At 45.0% G+C, this 19,254-nt stretch overlaps 1 protein-coding gene across 2 annotated transcripts in view; it reads left to right on the forward strand.

Moving 5' to 3' along the window:
* LOC144781359 (cholesterol 24-hydroxylase-like) overlaps window positions 1-19,254 on the forward strand; it is a 345,923-nt gene that overhangs the window by 96,326 nt on the left and 230,343 nt on the right. For both annotated transcript variants that reach the window (XM_078660148.1, XM_078660147.1), the window contains exon 2: window positions 15,849-15,926. In XM_078660148.1, coding sequence (XP_078516274.1) covers window positions 15,886-15,926 — 41 coding nt within the window. In that variant the 5' untranslated portion in view covers window positions 15,849-15,885. The remainder of the gene's footprint in view (window positions 1-15,848; window positions 15,927-19,254) is intronic.

A 19,254-nucleotide genomic window follows, 5' to 3' on the forward strand; every position in this document is an offset into this window, starting at 1 on the left:
ACAGAGGAGGAGTGGGTACTTTACTTCAAATCTATGTTTGATTGCCCTCAGGTGCCCAATCCCCAAAAAAGCCAGGACATAAAGGATCCGGTATTAACCTTTGATAGGGGTGAGATCCTGGATGGCATTACTGTTCTATCTATCAATAAAGCCCCAGGGCCAGACGGGGTCCCCCAGACTTATGTAAGGCAGACCATCCATTCTGAGTGCCGATACTGGACACAGTTTTCAATGCAGCGGCAAAGAGTGGTTGTCCCACGTTTTGAGCTTCCTCAACTATTGTCCCTGTTTTAAGAAGGGAAATAGAAATAGTACCCATTGTTATAGACCGATCTCGCTTAATGATTCTGTGGTCAAAGTGGTAGGGTGCATTCTCCTCCAGAGATTATCAACTTGTACAGATGAACATAAGATCATGTTGGATGTCCAGTATGGATTCCGGCCGGGACGCTCTACCATTGCTCAGTGTCTTAACTTATCTATGATACTTAGCGAATACACAGTTGTTCGCCCCAGATGTATCCATCTCGCCTTCATGGACTTGTCATCTGCGTTTGACTGTGTAAACAGGCACAAACTGTGGCAGTCCATGAGGGCAATAGGGGTGGAGACAGGTATTGTTAATTTTCTTGAGGACCTGCATATTTCCACTAAAGCTAATGTTAGGTTCTTACAGGATTTGCAGGTCTCTAGGGACTTTGATATTAAGAGGGGAGTCCGGCAGGGAAGCATCTTGGCGCCCTTTTTATTCAATCTATACAATTATTATAAAGGAAGAACTTTGAACCTTTGAGGCGGTTAAACTCTGGAACCACAGCGCCAATCCACACACCCGATACATCGTTGTAATCGTCAGGGTGTGCAGATGGACATAGGCTATATAAACTTAATAAATATACGTTATTTAAAAAATTTACCGGAAAAAAAAGTAGTCCCTTGGAAGAAGCGCCGGCTGCGACGTGCGTGCCCGATGTGAGGAGCGCGGGGAGGAGCGGCGTCCAGGAGCGCGAGTAGGACCGGCGGACATGGCGTGGGGAGGAGCGATGAGGAGCGGCGGACAGGCGGTGAGGAGCGGCGGACAGGCGGTGAGGAGCGGCAGACTGGCGGGGAGGAGCAGTGAGCGGCGGATGAGGTAGGTTATTTATTTATTTATTTAGGAGCGGTGAGCGGTGGAAAACTGAAGCAAATATGAAAATCGTGAGCAAGAGGAAGCAAACAGCGTTACAAAAGTGAGCGAAACGGTGCATTACAGGAGGAAAAAGTTACGTGTGCAGGTTATAAAAGCGTACATCGTGAGCAAGAGAAAGCAAACGAAGCGTTACAAAAGTGAGCGAAACGGTGCATTACAGGAGGAAAAAGTTACGTGTGCAGGTTACAAAAGCGTACATCGTGAGCAAGAGGAAGCAAACGGAGCGTTACAAAAGTGACCGAAACGGTGCATTACAGGAGGAAAAAGTTATGTGTGCAGGTTACAAAAGCGTAGAAAATAAACATAGAGGTATAGGAGGAAGAAGTGACGTGTGCAGGTAGCAAGAGGAAGCAAACGGAGCATTAAAAAAGTGAGCCAAACGGTGCATTACAGGAGGGAAAAAGTTACGTGTGCAGGCTACAAAAGCGTACAAAGTAAACATAGAGTTATAATACTGCAATATATGGAGGAAGGCTCCGGGGGACCCACGGACAACGTCGGGGCGGGCGGGGGCCCTGAAGCCTAATTGCTCCCAGACAACGTCGGGACGGGCTGCTAGTTTTTATATAAATGAATTGGACAGCGTACTGAGGGCAACAGGAGCTGATTTTCCCTGCGTAGGACGGCGGGGCATTCCAGTCCTGCTTTATGCGGACGGCGCCGTCCTTATATCTGGGACTGAAATAGGTTTACAATCCCTTTTAATCGCATTTTCAAGATTGATGACAGAACGGGACCTGGCCATTAATAATTCGAAGTCTTATGTCATGAAAGTGGGGCATCAAATGAAAAAGAGTTTTCAGTTTAGTGTCGGCGCAGCTAAGATCCCTCGTACAAATGTATTTTCCTACTTAGGGGTTTTATTTGACGATCAAATTAAATGGGGCCCCCTAATTCAGAGAAAAAAAGGGGATCTGGCTTGGGTCAACCCAGCAATTTTTAACGTTGCCTCTAAAATAGGGAAGAAACCGATAGGAGCTATGCTACAAGTGTATCAAGCGAAAAGCTTAACCATAGCGACCTATGGTATTAACATTTGGGGTTATACTGCTACAGATTCCCTCCAGGTAGTGGAAAACATTTTTTTGAAACGCTTACTATGTGTTCCGAGTGGAACCTCTAATTTAGCGGTCCACAAGGAATTGGTGGTCTCTTACCTAAGTGACACTCTTGCTCTGCATCCCCTGATTTTCTGGTTAAAGTGTTGGTTGAACGAAGATTTAATCCTCACCCATTTGATTTTAAGAGAATGCATGACCCTAGATATTGCGGCTCGCATCCCCTGGCTTAAATATATCTAAAAGAGGGTTTGAATGGATAGGGCGGGGCGCCTTATATTCCAATCCTGATGCTATTGCCAGAAAGGATGTGGAATTAACCAAGACCGCCTTTTTGAGTCGAAGGATAGCAGACAGGGAAGCCGAGGAGGTTCAGAAACCTAGTTTCCGGACTTATCTAATGCTAAAATCAACGCCATTGACGGAACTCTATCTTATGGGGTCTCTGTCAACACACGAGAAATTCCTTTTAACCAGGTTTTGGATGAATCTCTTCCAATTTTTGCTAGCAAGACCTAAGGGGGTTAACAGAGGTCAAGTGCTAGCTCCCTGCGGCTCCGCAGGATCTGCTGCACTTTGTGTTTTTTTGTAAACTGTATGAATTTCCCTGTAGGCATTTTTTAGTTCCTATTTTAAAAAAGATGAATTTTAAACAAGTTAGACCAGCCCTTGTGTATCTCCAATTGTTTATTTATTTTATTTTATTTTATTTTGAAAGTTTTATATAGCGCGGACAAGATCTTTGCAGATATCAGAGCGCTTTACAAAGAGGGGTACATGAGGGAGCACAGTCAGTCAGATAAATCAGTAGGTCAAACAGTACAAATAGGTGGCTGCAAAGCCAATCATGTGAGTAATAAGACAAATTAATACAAATAAGCAAAGTGGTCAAACATGTAGTGCAGATCGGTGCAGAGTATTAACAGAGTTCGAGATAATAGTTCAAGTGTATTTAGCCATGAGGATAGCTTTTACTTCATTTTTAAAGAGTGTAGTGGAAGAGATAAGCCTGGTTTCGGGCGGGAGTGAGTTCCAGTGAGTTCCAGATCCTAGGCGCCATTCCTGAGAAGGAGAGCTTATATGTTTTTTCCTTCCCGAATCTTCAAGGTTTCAGCAGAAGATTGTTTGTGCCTCTAGTGTTTCTAGCTCCGCCAGAGATTGTCATTTTCTGAGCGAGGTAGCCGGGTGAGTTTAGGTGTATCGCCTTGTGTGTCATGCAGGCGATTTTCAGATGTAGTCTGGCTTCAAAAGGCAGCCAGTTCAGGGATTTCAGGTCAGGGGTAATATGGCAGTGCTTTTTTGACCCAGTGATGAGTCTCGCTGCAGCGTTTAGAGAAGCTCTTAGGGGTGCGGTTGTAGTTAGGGGGAGTCCGCAGAGGGCGATGCTGCCGTATTCAATTCGAGGGATGACTAGTGCTTGTACTGCGGTTTGGAAGTCTTTGGCTGGGAGGAAGGGTTTAAGTTTCCTCAGAGTATTGATCTGGAAGTTCGCTCCCTTTGTTGCCTTGCTGATATGTTGCTGCCTGTTGAGATTGGTGTCGAGTGTTATGCCTAAGGATTTTGCTGAGTCCACGACGGTGGGTTGGACATTGAGTGCAGTTAGGTGTTTAAGCCAAATCTGAGTGGTGGAGATCTTCGCTGGAGGTGAGATCAGAAGGAACTCTGTTTTCAGGGCATTGAGTTTAAGATGGTTATCGGCAAGCCAGGATTGGGTGCATCTGATCGTTGAGTTCAGTAGCAAGATGTCTTTGGGGGACTGCAGTTTGAGATAAAGTTGGGTGTCATCGGCGTACATGTGAAAGTGTACATTGGATGCTTGTAGCAAGGTAGTGAGAGGTTCCATGACTAGGTTGAACAGAGTTGGGGATAGAGAGGATCCTTGGGGGACACCTAGCGTTACAGGTATTGGCGAGGACATCAGGTTGTTGCTCTTGAATTTCTGCGACCTGTTGTGAAGAAAGGAAGTGAACCACTTGAGAACAGTTCCAGATAAACCCATTCTTGTGTTTAGTAGTTTTAGTAAATTCTCATGTTTAACGGTGTCGTTTTGCTCTAGCATTTGAAGTGCGTCGTCAATTATGTGAGTCATAGCAGTTTCTGTACTGTGTCCTGCTCGGAAGCCTGACTGGTGAGGGTTGAGGAGATCAAATTGTTCAATGTGTTTAGTCAATTGTAGTTGTGCGCATTTTTCTAGCAGTTTGGCGAGGGTGGGAATATTGGTAATGGGACGGTAATTGTTGAGATCAGAGGGGTCGGCTGTAGGTTTCTTTAGTAGAGGTGTGACCTGACCAACTTTGAGGGAGTCAGGTATGCTTCCTTGTTGGAGAGAGCTGTTGATAATTTTAGTCCAGAGCGGGAGAAGCAAAGGGGTAAAGTCTTTTACTGCGGTAGCAGGAAGGGGGTCCGTGAGGTGATTGGATGGTTTCAGGGTGCTGAGCAGTTTGCCAATTTCTTCTTCCGAGTATGTGCCAAAGGTTGACCATGTATCATTGTTTTTTGGTTCAGTGGGTGCTAGGCACTGGGGTTTGGAGTAGAGGCTTGCGTCAATGAGGAGATCGCTCTTTATGTTGTCAGTTTTTTGGATAAAGAAAGCAGCGAAGTCTTCACAGGAGGGTGCCTCACGCACAGTGTTGAGTGGTTGGGGTTGATCCTTGGATTGTGATCTGATTAGCTCAAACAATTTTCTCGGGCGGTTTTTTGCTTGGTCCAGCTGTAGGCTGAAGAAGTCTGATTTTGAGCGTTTTATTTTCCTGAAGTAGGCGTTTCTCTTTTTCTTCAGATCTTTTAGGTGCATTGCAGAGGGGGCTGATCTCCAGGTACGCTCTGCCATTCGCATGTCTCGTCTATCCTCATTGAGACTCCCGTCGTACCATGGATTGGAGATTTTAGTAGAGACTCTTTTTAGCTGCATAGGTGCAGCCTCATTAATTATAGAGGTCATATCGTTGAGATAGTGGTCAGTCAGGGTTTGAACGTCCGTAGCGCCTGTCGGTGGGAGTAGAAGATTGCAACTGTTAGGGGGCAAAGAGCCTGGGTTGATTTTTTTCATGTCTCTTTTCCAGACTTTGGGCTTGGAGAATTGAGCCGGGTTAACTTTAACTTTTTCATTGATGAAGAATGTGACAATATGATGATCTGACCAGTCACAGGGTTGGATGGACTCGAGTTGGATAGAGTCCTCTTTGGCGATGATCAGGTCGAGGGTAGAACCTTTCTCGTGGGTCGGGCTGTTGCATATTTGGGTGAGGTTAAGGGCATCGAGGACATTTTTAAGACTATTTACCACCGCGTCATTGCGATCGTTCCAGTGGAGGTTGAAGTCACCAAGGTATATTTGGGTGAGCTGCCGTCCGGAATTGGTTGAGATCATGTCCATAATTTGTTGGGAAAAGGTGAAGTTGTCCCTAGGTGGGTGGTAAATGCTGTGAAGAGAGCATATCGGTTTGCCCTCACTAATAATGTCGAGGCAGATGTATTCCCAGGATGTTGGGAATGGTAGGGAGGTGGAATTGACTTTCCGAACAGAGAGGTTGCTCCTGTAGATGCATGCGATTCCACCACCTATTTTGCCTGATCTGTCGAGCCTGATAATGTGGTAGTTGGGAGGAACCAGAATGTCCATTATAGGTGTCGAAGATTCAGTTAGCCAGGTTTCAGTCAGGATGATTAGGTCAAGGTCCAGTGATAAGAGGAGATCAGCAATGGCGGCGGAATGTTTCGAGGCTGATCTGCAGTTGAGGAGAGTGCATTTGAGACGGGGTGTGTTGAGGGTGGTAGATGGTTCTAGAGAGAGAGGGATTTTTCTAAGGTTTTTGGGGATGGAGACTCTGCTGTTTAGTGAGGGGGGTCTCAGGGGATTTGAGTGTATCGTGGGAATGGTGAGGTGTGGGGTGGTTGTGTGATTTTGGGGGGCTGGGTCATAGGAGCAGAGAAGGGCGAGTGTGTCGAGGTCAGAAGTAGGGTTGTGGGTGCGACGAGGGCGGTTGTTGCGATTTCGAGCTGGGATTGAGGTCAGGTTGGGGGAGAGTTGAGTGAGAGAGTTAATCGGAAGGGTGGGGGACAAGTTGGGCGGGGAGGTGTAGTTGTGTGAGGGGTTGCATGGGCGACGAGGGGGACGAGGGCAGTTGCTGCGCCTATGAGCAGGGATTGACGCCTGGTGTGGGGCGTGTTGAGTGAGGGAGTCAGCCGGAGGGGTAGGGGACAAGTTGGGAGGGGAGGTGGAGGTGGGTGAAGGGTGTATGGGGTGTGTGGAGAGTAGTTCTTTGATGGTGTGTATGTCTTCTTTGATCTGAATGAGGGTGGCCATGATGTTGCCCATCGTGGGGTAGGTGGTGGAGGTGGGGGTGGCAGTGAGAGGTGAATGACTGACCAGGGAATTCGCGTGCAGGTGGGAGGGTGGGCTGGTATTCGAGCAGGGCTGCGTTGTGTTAGTGTACGGGATGGTGTTAGGGAGGAGAGAGTTTTGGGGCGGGAGGGGTGTGGATGAGGTAGGTGGTATGAGTGAGGGCATTGATGGTAGGCGGGGGGGTCAAGGTGTAGGCTGGGAGACTGATAGTAGTGGTGGGGGTGCAGGAAGGGTAATGGGGGCTGAGAGTAGGAGGGGAAGTGGGATTGGAGATGGTCCTGTTGTGGGGAGGCGGAGTTAAATTCGGAGAGGAGGTGTGTTCTGCGTAGTTGGTTAGAGGGTAATGGGGACTGAGTATGGGGGGGGAAAAAGGGGGGATTTGTCGATATGCGTTTTCTGGTGCTGGACTAGGTTAGGTGTGTTGTGGGTGGGAGCTGTGCTGTCAGGGGTGAGCGGAGTGTTAATGACAACTATAGATGTGAGAGGAGTGTTGATGGTATGTGTGGAGGTCCGAGGGTTGGTAGAAGGGGTGGGGGAGTGAGTGGTGTATGAGGGGGAGCGATCTATGTCTGTGTTTGAGGCGTGAGTAACCACCGCCTGGTGCTGAACTGGGATAGAGGAGTTGTGGGTAGGAGATGGGAGGTCAGGGGTGGTAGGTGTGTCCCTGATTGAGGAATATGTAGTAACTAACTGGCGCTGAAATAGGTTAGAAGGGTTGTGGGTGGTGGGAGCTGTGAGGTCATGGTTGGTGGGACTGGAGGAGATATGAGTGTTGGTCCGCGAATTGGAGAGGTGCTCTTTGAGAATGGGGAACAGGTTGTCTAGTAGTTCCAGGTTCCTGTCTGTGGATTGAGATAGGACAATCCCGTTATTGTAAATAGTAATGGTGGCTCTGCCTGGAAAGAGTTGGGATGGTGTGATGGAGAGAGTTAGGCTGTGAGCGGATTTCCTGGTGGAGGAGATGGAGAGTAAGGTGAGGAACGCTTTTCTCCATTGAGCTCTGCGTGTGGTGTGGAAGATGATATCAGTGTTCAGGGATCCATTGACTGGTGAAAAGTAGGTGTCAGCAAAGGGGGTTTCAGGGTGTGACCTAAGGAAGTTGTGTTTAAAGCGTTTAGCGGCTTTTTTGGTGAGTGTCGGTGGGTAGTTGATTTTATATGTGTGAGTGCCGATAGGATCCATGTTGCGATGATGGTTTAGGTGGGTATGGGCGAATGCACTATAGTGGTACACATGAGCAGAAAAACAAATACATACAGTAAGTTATACAGAAAAAAAGTGGTACTAGTGATCAAGCGGCATAACCCAAATGTAAGAGTGTGCAGAGAAACAAATCCATACAGTAAGTTACAAAGTACAAAAGTGGCACTAGTGATCAACCAGCATAACCAGGATGAAGAGTGTGCAGTAGAGCAAATACATACAATAAAATACAGAGTACAAAAGTGAAGTATAATACTTCAAGTAGAAGTATAATACTGGGACAGGATACAGATGCAAATATCAGGTTACATGGATCACAAGTGACCCTAGGGGGCAGAAGTGACACTTAGGAGCAACCAGAGATATAAGAGGTAGCAGTCGGTGCATTACAGGAGAGAAGGGTGAGAATGGATGCAGGTTGTAGAACTTATGCAGAATAGTGCAGAATAGAAGTATATGATGTATGAGGTAGCAGTCGGTGCATAACAGGAGAGAAAAGTAGGAATGGGTGCAGGTTGCGGAAATGCGCAGAATAGTGCAGAATACAAGTGCAAGTATAATACTGATAGAATATAAGAACAGGACACAACTGCCAACAACAATTTACATGAATCAAAAAAATCAAAAATCAAAAGTCAATCGTGACATTAGTTAGCGACCCAAAATATATGAGGTAGCAATCTGTGCATTACAAATGTTCAGAATACAGGTGGAAGTGACACTAGTGAGCAACCAGAAATATATGAGGTAGCAGTCGGTGCAATACAGAAGAGAAGAGTGAGAATGGATGCAGGTTGCAGAGCTGTGCAGAATAGTGCAGCATACAGAAGAAGTGTATGATATATGAGGTAGCAATCGGTGCAATACAGGAGAGAAAAGTGGGAATGGGTGCAGGTTGCGGAAATGTGCAGAATAGTGCAGAATACAAGTGTACGTATACTACTGATCGAATATAAGAACAGAATACAGATGTGAACAATATTGTACATGACTCAAAAATCAAAAATCAAAAATGACATTAGTTAGCACCCAAAATATATGAGGTAGCAATCCGTGTATTACAAATGTTCAAAATACAGGTAAAAGTATAATACTGCAATAGGCAGTCTTTCTTACATATAAGAGGTAGCAATCTGTGCATTACAAATGCTCAAAATACAGGTATCAATATAATACTGTCATAATAGGCAGACATTCTTTCACAGGAAGGTATAGATACATAACTGAATAAAGTACTCGGTAGTTGAGATTAGTCTAAAATGATAAGATCTTAGTGTATGTACAGATAATGATGAAAACGACTAGTCCAGGATGGCCGCCCAAGAGAGAGACTAGTCAAAAATGGCCGCCAAATAGGTGAGATAGAGACAGTAGTCCTCTGTTTGTTGCTGTTGCTTAGCAGGGAAGAGCAGTTTCCCTTCCCAATCATGCAAGCAGGGGAGATAGAGATGTTAGTCCTCTGTCTGCTGCTATTACTTTGAGCATAGGGGAAGGAATTTCACTTTCTATTCGAGCAAGCAATGCTCAAGCTAGCTGGGAGGGACTCTTATCTCTGTGTGGGGGAGTTAAGCTGCGGAGCCTCGTGGACATCAGAGGAACCGAAGGGGATTTATTGCTACAGCTTTATGGCCCCAGCCATTTTGAACAAAGGAGGTCGTTTAAAAAGTGTCAAAAGTGAGCAGGCGGGTGGGAGAAATAAATACCTTAAGTCTCTGTGTGCCAGTTGAGTCTGCCGGCAGAGTTTTGCAGAAGCAATGTTTTGGTCCAAGAGTGTCTCAGTCCCTTCCGATTCATAGATATATGTGCACTGTATATAATGATCTCAAATGTTTAGATCAGGACTCCAAGCCTGTATTACCCTGAGAAGTGGCGCACTTAATTACCAGGTATCCACCGGTGCCGATGGGGGCAGGCTCAGAAGTGGGCAGTAGACCGCAGGTTCGCGTCGTCAGGGTCTGAGGCTTCTCGCATCAACATTCAACAGCGTCGAGAGTGTTGGCATGTTCACACCGTCTGAGGCTTCTCGCGGCAGCAGGGGGCTGATCCTCTCAGGTTCACGACGTCAGGGTCTGAGGCTTCTCGCAGCAGCCTCCAACAGCGCCGAGTGTGTTGGTAGGTTCACGCCGTCTGAGGCTTCTCGCGGCAGCAGGGGGCTGATGATCCTCGCCGAGGCAATGCGGGTTCCAGCAGTGGGCGGCCGTGAACCATGATAAGGGCAAACATCCTTGCTGTTGCCCGTGTGACGGCTATAGCTCTCTACTGCAGCATCCCCTCCCGCCTCGATAGGCGAGTGTTTGCCGTTTGCCTCGGGGCTCCACTCCGTCGCATCACTCCTGATCAGTTCAGTTAAGGCCGTATGTCGGGTGTCTCCAATGGCCAGAAGCTGCTCTTTTGCCAGGGCGTTGTAAAATCACGGCGTGAACCAGGCAGTTACGAATCAGTCTTCGCCGATATCCGCCGATATCCAGGGGCAGCCCAGGGTCCGGGTGGGGAGGGGAGGGGAGCCTCGGTCCTGACTTGCGGCGGTCCCGACCTCCGGGGCGTGCAGGGACCCCTAGCAGGCTCTCGTCAGCACCACTACGAATTGTTGAAGGATGACTGTATCTTCTTCATAGTAGAGTTTTTAAAAGCATCTGTGAAATCAAGGTTTTGTATGGATATGTAGAGTCTGTTTTAAGCTGATTTATTGTGCGATACTGGACCTTTTCTTTTAAATTTTGTGTTGATATCTAACTGTTTTTATGCATTGTATCTGTGTAACTTTTATGGTTTTTCAAACAAAAACCGAATAAAGTTTATTGATTGACTGAATAATAAAAAATGTAACCTTTGCACATGTTTAACCCTTAAACAAATATCCACATGTCATGTTTCCGCATTTTACAATGAGAATGTTTCAATGTTCATATCAATAAAAATGAGTGTTCCGCCCTGCTTGTCGATCATGTAGACAAACGTTCTCTATGTAATCCGCTTTTTTCTGCAGGGTGCAAACCCAAGGTATGGCAATTAAACATGATATTATCAACGTAGGGTTTGCACCCATCAGAAGAAAGCGGATTAAATAGAGAACATTGAAACATTCTCATTGTAAAATGCGGAAACATGACATGTGGATATTTGTTTGAGGGTTAAACATGTGCAAAGGTTAAATTTGGTATTATTCTCTAGTCCGGTATCCAGTGGCATTATGGGAGCTGTATTTTTCTAAAAACATTTGTTGTTGAATGAGTGGTAGTTTGCAGGTGATAGTGGTTTAACGAGGCAGCCTTTTGAGCAGTACGCATGAGGGAGGGTCCGATGTGCGAGCGTTTGGTTTAAAAGTTGGCCGGTGGCAGGGTGTGGTAAACACTTCCAAAAAACATGACGGGGAACGGAGGCGTGACTCAGTTTTGGCAGGTCCGGAGAGTCTGAGGGATGGGTTGGTGTGAGGACATGGATGATTTCATATTTTTATAACAGCTACGAAGGTGAGAAAAGATAAATGGCAGGTTTGCGTGATAATGTGCAGGATAAAAGGGGATGTTTGGACCGTGAGACACAGTGAAGTGCAGAGGACGGCATGGACACCGGTGATGGAGGTGAAAGCGTTGTGAGTGTGAGTATGAGCAGATTAATGAGTGAGTGTGGTGTGATACGGGAGGTAAGGCAAGCAAGGGGGTGTCAGATGAAGTGGTGGGGCTATGTAAAGAAGTGGGAAAGTCACGCAAATAGGATTGCGAACGGTGAGGGTGAAAGGAAACTATGAAGATTAAAAGTCAGCATTAGTGGCGTGTTTGATGAATGTTTAACTTAGAGTGTACTGTCAGAAAGCGGAAGAGGAGTTGAGACATCTCAAGAAGGGACGGGTGGAAGGAGCATGCAACCGGATTCTGTTTGTAAATTAATGAGGGTATGTTTTTGGAAAAATATGTTCATGCAACATGTTCAGTGAAATCTGCAATTTGATTTGGTCATGACGGGATACTTGGTTTTATAATCGCCACCTAGTTAGAATGATTCCTTACATATGTATAACAATGAATAACGCAATGATGTTGAATGTCTTAATTGTTATTTGCAGTTACCCCCGAAGCAGAGCTCACGGAGCCCGGAATGCATTGGGTCTCAATAAATACTAATTCGGAAGAACTATGCATTTGTGCGTGTTCTTTGATAGAGGTCCGGATTGGCACACTTGGAGCATGAGAAGCATGGAAAACAGCATTACAACGGACTTGTGGATTAAACGTGGTTGAAGAATCATTAAGCAGTGTAAAGCATGGAGTACATGGAATACAATGGATTACAATGTATAAAAGATTCCTATATTTACATTTAGCTGTGCGACTGGCTTTGGGGCAAACGTTTTCCCCAGATCATTCAGTTTAGTATCCACCTGCCACCCAGGGCAAGGCAGTAGGCCAGTAAGTACACATAAGCACACACTCTTGGATGATAACTGAGACTAATTACGAACTATAATTTGAACATGGTGTGCATCCCAATACCTACGTTGATAATACTACTAGAACATAGGCATTTCTATCCTCTAAAACTCTTTGTGTGCTTTGGAGCAGTCCTTCTTCTGTCTTCCACAATTCCAGCAGTGAAGTGAGGTCTCTTGGCAGGGTTGCCACTTTTAATGTTCAACAAGAATTGTACAACTCCAATGCACTGTCTCAATAAGAAATGATTCTATGGAATGCTATGATATGTAATGCGCAGTTGGATGAAAAGCTACTGGCAAACGACAGCACTGGGGAGTTTCTTTAATAAAATTACTCTTAATGTGTCTTGTGTTCTAAATTGTGTTTTTTAAGAAAGGATCTTAACAAAGACTCACTAGCCAATAGGACTACTACTCCCCTAGGCACTCCCATCCTCCTTGTGGATTCTTCCAGGGAAGTGTGGCATTAAACTATCAGATAAAGCACTATCCACATGGCCAAACTCTTCTTTGCCCCATGTGGAGCTCCCCAGTTCACAGCAGAAGTGTGCCTACCTGGGTTCTACACTCCCTTTCAGGATTACTCCTAATCTAATTTAAGTGAAGCCAGGCTGGCTGACCAAGAAAGGAAAAGGAGCAGGCACAGGTTCAATGACATCTGTTCTTGCATGAGCAATCTATCTTTTAAGTCTAATTAGCCCAATGCCCCCATCCCAAGCCATCCTGCTACTGGAGCTGAAAACTCCTCCCATTAAATGGCTCTTTTGTTCTCAGTTCCTGAGAATACTTGAGACCTGTCACGCCATAGGCATATAGCAAACCTGTACCCTGATAAATTCCACAGGAACGAAGATGCGTTCCCCACACTCCCTGAAGACAGCGTCTGGAGGAATAGTGAAATACTGCTTCCCAGGTAACTGTCTCCTAAGAGTTGGGGGAAGATACATAGAATGACCACTACTCTTCCCTGGCTTGAGAAACTGACAATGTTTGTGTAGAAAGACAGGACACAACGAGGGCTGTAAAAAAAATAGAGAGACCTATTAATACTGAATCTGCTGTGACCCATAATGCATAAGGCTGTGGTAACGCTTGTCAAGTTCAAAGAAATAAATCCACTTACCAGCCAAAAGAGCCTCATAAGCTTCCGTCAGGGTGGAGGATATACTCATACTCCCCTTGCAGCAGCAGGAGCAGGAGTCTATTTGCAAACTTTAGGCAGTATAATACAAAATAACATAAAGGTAGTCTGTCCTAGGACTAAGAAGTTGCTGCACTAGGAGGGGAAGACGCAAAAAATATGAGGAGGTCCTCAAGTCCGGTATAACAATTGGTGCCTCCACAAGAGTGGATTCCTCTATGTACGTAAAGCACCAGGAATTAAGAGGGGCCAGGAGGAATTGCTCTATCGAAGCTGTGGAGGTAGAGCACAGGCGACAGCAACCGATAGAGCTGGACGTGTAAAAAGGCCCCAACAGAGGGCTCAGCAGAATGACAAATGGGGATAGGAAGCGGGGGAAGCAAAAGTAGACTGCCAGGGAGACGAAGAATGTGCAGCTCCGTGATACATATGCTGCGGGAAGGGATAGTGGACAGGAGGATTCAGGAAAAGTCTGTGATACGTCGCCTCAGAGTCTCATTCCAGCCGAGCGGCAACGTGAAGGGAAACAGAACACTCGACTGAGGGCAAGAAATTCCTGAAAGGCAGTCACAGGAACTTGCAAACAATGAAGTCTGCAATGAAAGCGCGGCTCGAGAACTCAAGCCAAAGGTGAGCAGGAAACAAAGTATCTAGTCCTTCGGTATCTGACGATCAAAGGGGGCATGGTTACAGGATCGGGAAGTAAGCCAAGCAACGGGGTGAGATTCTAGAGTGCCGTGAATATTTTAGAATTAGCTCTCAGCTCAGCCAGGAGAGCACTGTGCTTGAGTAATGTTTTGATATTGGATACTATATTATTCACTGCACTCTAGAATCTCTCTCGTCCCATAATATTTTGCAGGGCCTTTGGTTGGGATTGTATTTTTGCCCATAAGTGTGTTTGGGGTGGTCCTAGGCGGATAGGGCCACCAAATCATTCAGCATGATGTTCTCTCTGTGTTCAAGGCATCTGCTTGTTTCTCTCCCTAGGTTAGGCAGGACCCCAAAATCATCACCTCTCTCACTGCTTGCTATATTTTTATTTTCACTTTTGTGAGATGAATATATGCATTTTAGCATGTGAAGATAGAGTTACTTGTTGTTTTACCAAACGTATATGAGGTTTCTGTTTTATTAATTGGGTTGAAATGAACAGAGTTAGTTTTTGTTCAGCTTTGCCCACCCTTAGTTTTTGTTATAATAGATTTTTTAGCTATTATAAACAATGCAAGGATTTAATCTAAAGCTCCCAAAGAGCATTGTGAGCCTATTTGTTTGATTGGCACATTCTTCTAACTCACTTAGCAATACTTTTTGCCAGAAATGTTGCTGTAACATCTAAAATTACTATTGACCTATGAATGCCAGGCATAGTGGTTGGGCTTTTTTTGCAAATGTAATTTGTTTGTCCCATGGATAATTTTCCATGTTTTGTTTTCAATTTTTCTCTTATCCATTGTTTCTTTGTCTGTTTAAACGTAAAATAAAGCTTTGCCTAAAAGCTAGCGGTCTGACTTTGATGAGATAACAAATGCAAATGCATGAATGTATACATGTTGTGCTTCTGTGATAGTACATTGCAGCTTGTCCTATTGGCTTTTGCCATGTGTGTTGAAACTTGTTACTTTAGAGGTTTGTGGCTTTACTCCACTATCTAACCTCTTGTTTTTATCATGCTGCCTTTAATTAGATATCCCATTTCCCATTTTACATGAGTATTTGGAGAGAACAGGGACTCTGAAAATAGGATCTCAAGCTTTGCAGTAGAGCAAAGCATGCAGTGCTCTGCGAGGCATGTTGTATTCAGGTATAGCCTTGAAGCTCCGCCAACTCTCCACCAACATTTTTTATTGGCTTGTGTCATGATCCTTGCTTGAATGCTGACTTCTAATTCGTTAATAGGCTTGTTAGTCCCTCCTTAGTACTGCCTTGTCTTCATTTGTAATCTCCCATGATGACATCCCCTATTACGTGTGTTGGTGCTCCAGAGGCTTTAATTACAGCCTCCCAGCACGATTTTGTTAAATGCTTTTCACCACGCTCTCTTGAGAGGCTTTGGTGTTTGTTCTCATAGCATGGTGTGCCGCAGTGGCGGCCACACCTTTGGTTTATGTTCTTTTTCTTCTATTTTAACTTTGGTTTGTATAAGAGCTCCATGCCGTGCTTTCATGTTAATGGCAACTGCACCCCTTTCTTTAGACCAGCCCGTCTAAGGAAAGGGGCCCAGCCGCGATTAAAGTGAAAGCGCAGCATGGGGCGCTTTTGCAAACAACCATTTGCAATGCAATAGGACTCGCGTTTTCGAGAGTTTTGTAAATGCGAGACCTATTGCATCGTAAATGCTTGTTTCCTTCTGTTCGACTTTTTAAATTGTCACTATGCCATTGGAATCCATTAAGGTTTGCCCTGGGGTTGGAGTATTGCTTTTATTTGTATTGTAAAATGTGATTTCCCAACCATACATTTCCTTTCTTGTCTTTTAGCTTCTTTTTTGGACACTATCCCAGCCTACGGAACGTGATGAACAATGATGGGCTTATACATCAATTGTTTTTAGAATGGTAAGTTGTCATAATTTGCTATCTTGGACACCTACACATTGTTAATCTAAAAGCCTTGCTTGAAGGAGTTAAATGGACATACACATACGAATGCTTAAACACTTGCCATCTTTTTGTACATGTAAGACTGTAAAACACCAGCATCTTGGATATGACCTAGGGACCACACCTTTCTACACTCTACTACAACGGAATAGACAGATTAGCTTTCTTTTTAGAAACTGGCAAATCTTATTGTTCACAAAAAGAAAAACAGAACACCCTGCCTTTAAGATTTACATAGGTTCCCATAAAGGGATCCTACAATAGCAAAGGAGCCACAATAGCCAGCTCAAATCCAGATACCAGAGAATTCAATCATTTAAGTTTTTTTTTTGTATAAATGTATTCTTCATTATGAATTGGTTTACAGTTTAATACAAAGATATTACAAAAATATATAGAGACATATGCATTCATTATTGCACTTTTGGTAAAAAAAGTTCATTGTCGGATAAGCAGTCCCACACAATCCATACTCACTCACAAACTCATACCAGCTCAATCTCATAAGACACTCATCCAGCTCATTCTTTCAATGTACAACCAGGCACATTCAAACATATGTCAATGAATTCACCTAATTGGACTCACCGTTGTGTGAGCAGGCATGAAAACAAATTATGGGCTGCCGGTAGTCTGTAATAACCGTGGCTATCTTGGAATGGAGGGATACTGGTGTTCCACCAAACGATGGATAACCTCCCCGGGGGAGATTGAAGCTTTCCGCAATCTTATAGCTCCCGTACTCTTTGTCAATAGTGAACGGGGAATTTATGGGATGCGGCCATAAATGAAAGGCATAGGCCACTAAGACCCAGTAATCCCCCATGTAGTACGTGGGAGGGAGCTCCCACACTCTTCGTCAATATTGAACGGGGATTTTATGGGATGCGGCCATAGATGAAGGGCATGAGCAATTATGCTAGGTAGTCCCCCATGTGGTACGCGGGAGGGGGTGGACATTTTGGACAGGGATAGTTTCATGGATGAGGAAGAGAGTCCAAGGGGGGGCATGAGAGGCGTGGGTAGCCACGCCCCTAGGCTTCGATGATAGGTGAGCGCAGGTGTCAAGGGGCGGAATAAACCCGATGGTAATGTAAACAATTCAGAGGTGGATTCATTCTGTGTCCGCCTAAATCTTTAAAGAAAGAAAACCGATTCCCCCGGGGGTCAGGCGGGGAGGTATACGCTAGAAAAAGTTATGACTCTCCCGGTCCAAATGGTCAAAAGAATGTTCGGACACAGGATAGATACACAGTCAAAAGCATAACCCCAAAAGATGGTAGCAAGAGCATTCCCCAGCGGATGGCTACACAATAGCATTAGACCATGGACATTCCTCATTCAATCCTCTCTTAACAGAGTTGAGGTAGAAGATCCAGAACACTTCTCTTTTTTTGCGGAGAGTGGTGGGGTCCACAACGGGTTGGGCTCGGATTTTCTCTAGGATGAACCACTTGAGTTCCTTCTCAGTGTGTTTCACTTCTAACCAGTGAGTTACTATAGGGGCGGAGTATTTCCCCTTCCGTATATTGGATTTATGCTCTCCTATTCTGATATGGACTTAGCGGCCTGTCTCGCCCACATAGGACATGTGGCAAGGACACAGGATCACGTAAATAACTTTGCTGGTGCGGCAATTGGTTAGGATTTTGTTGCGTGCTACAGAAATGAATCATTCTGTAGTAGTGATTGATTCACCAATAATGGCATGGGGGCAAGCTTGGCAATTGCCACAGCGGTGGTTTCCAAAGATGGGGTTGCATCCGCCAATGGCCAGTTGTTGATCAGGAGGCATTTCTGGTAATTTACCTTTAACCAAAAGGTTCCGCAGATTCCTGTTTCTTCTAAACGTGAAGATTGGTCGGGGTATAGGGGTGCTGTTCTCCCCCAGATTGAGTAAGTGCCAAAAGGAGTTTATTGTTTGTCTCAGTTTGTGATCTAAATTGGAATGTCGAGTAATACATACCAATTGATCTTGAGTAGATTATTCCGTAGGATTGAACATGGACTCCCGGTTGAAATACCTGGCTCTTTAGAATGAATCCTTAATCAGTTTGGGGGGATAGCTGCGGAAAACTAGTTTCTCTTGCAGGATGTCCGCTTGAGTCAAGAAGTCCCTGACATCCGTACAATTTCTCCGGATGCGAAGGAATTGACTAAAGGGGATACTTTCCCTTTGGCACCGTGGGTGAAAACTTCCAAATTGCAGAAGTGTGTTCCATGCCGTTGGTTTTGTGTAAAGAGAAACTTTTAGTTGTTTGTACTGATGCCCTATCCAAATGTCCAGAAATTCTATTTTGACATTACAAGCATGGAGTGTGAATATTAGATTAGGATCAGCAGCATTGAGCCAGAGTGAGAATTCATTCAAGGACTCTTGGTCCCCCTTCCATATGAAGAAAAGGTCATCGATGAATCGAGACCACATCCTGACGTTTTCATGGAAGGGGGCCATCTCATTGTAGATGTTTGTGATCTCAAATTGTCCCACATAGAGGCAAGCTATGCTGGGCGCACAGCTTGCTCCCATACTCACTCCGCGTATCTGTTTGAACAGAGTTTTATTGAATTCAAAGTAGTTCTCATACAATACCAACTCAAGGTATTGTATGATGAAAGGGGCATTGGTAATATCTTGTCTGGTCGACAGGATAGTTTCGATAGTCTGGAGGGCTCCATTTTGGGGGATGTTGGAATATAAGGATTCAAATCCAGGGTAACTAGTAGTTCCATATCCTCGTTAAAAGTGATACCTTTGATTTTGCTTATAAAGTGCCCAGTGTCCTTCACAAATGATTCTAGCTCACTGACCAGAGGTTTTAAAAACCTGTCTATGTATTTGGACAGGGGTTCGGTCATGGCCCCTATGGTGGAAACAATAGGTCTCAGCGGAGGATCAACACTGTTTTTATGTGTTTTGGGTACTCCATAGATTATGGGCATCCTGGTGTAACTGGGGGTCAGAAATTCCGCCTCCTGTTCACAGATATGTCCAAGTTCCACTGCCTATTTGACAAGGGTAAGAATGTGCCATTTCACCACGGTTTCCGTACTTTTGGTGATCCTCTGATAATGTTCGGTGGGGGATAAAAGGGCATTCATTTTGTCGATGTATGTGGGGGTGTCAAAAATGACAATCCCACCACCCTTGTCGCAAGGTTTTATCGTGAGAAGTTTGTCTTCCTTTAGGGTATTCAGAATGTCTATCTCAGGTCTAGGAAGATTTGAGGAGGGAACAGGGACATATTTGGTGATTTTTTCGATTTTCAGGGAAACAGCTTTT

This window comes from Lissotriton helveticus, chromosome 9 (genome assembly GCF_964261635.1).
Source record: "Lissotriton helveticus chromosome 9, aLisHel1.1, whole genome shotgun sequence".
Classification (NCBI taxonomy): Eukaryota; Metazoa; Chordata; class Amphibia; order Caudata; family Salamandridae; genus Lissotriton; species Lissotriton helveticus.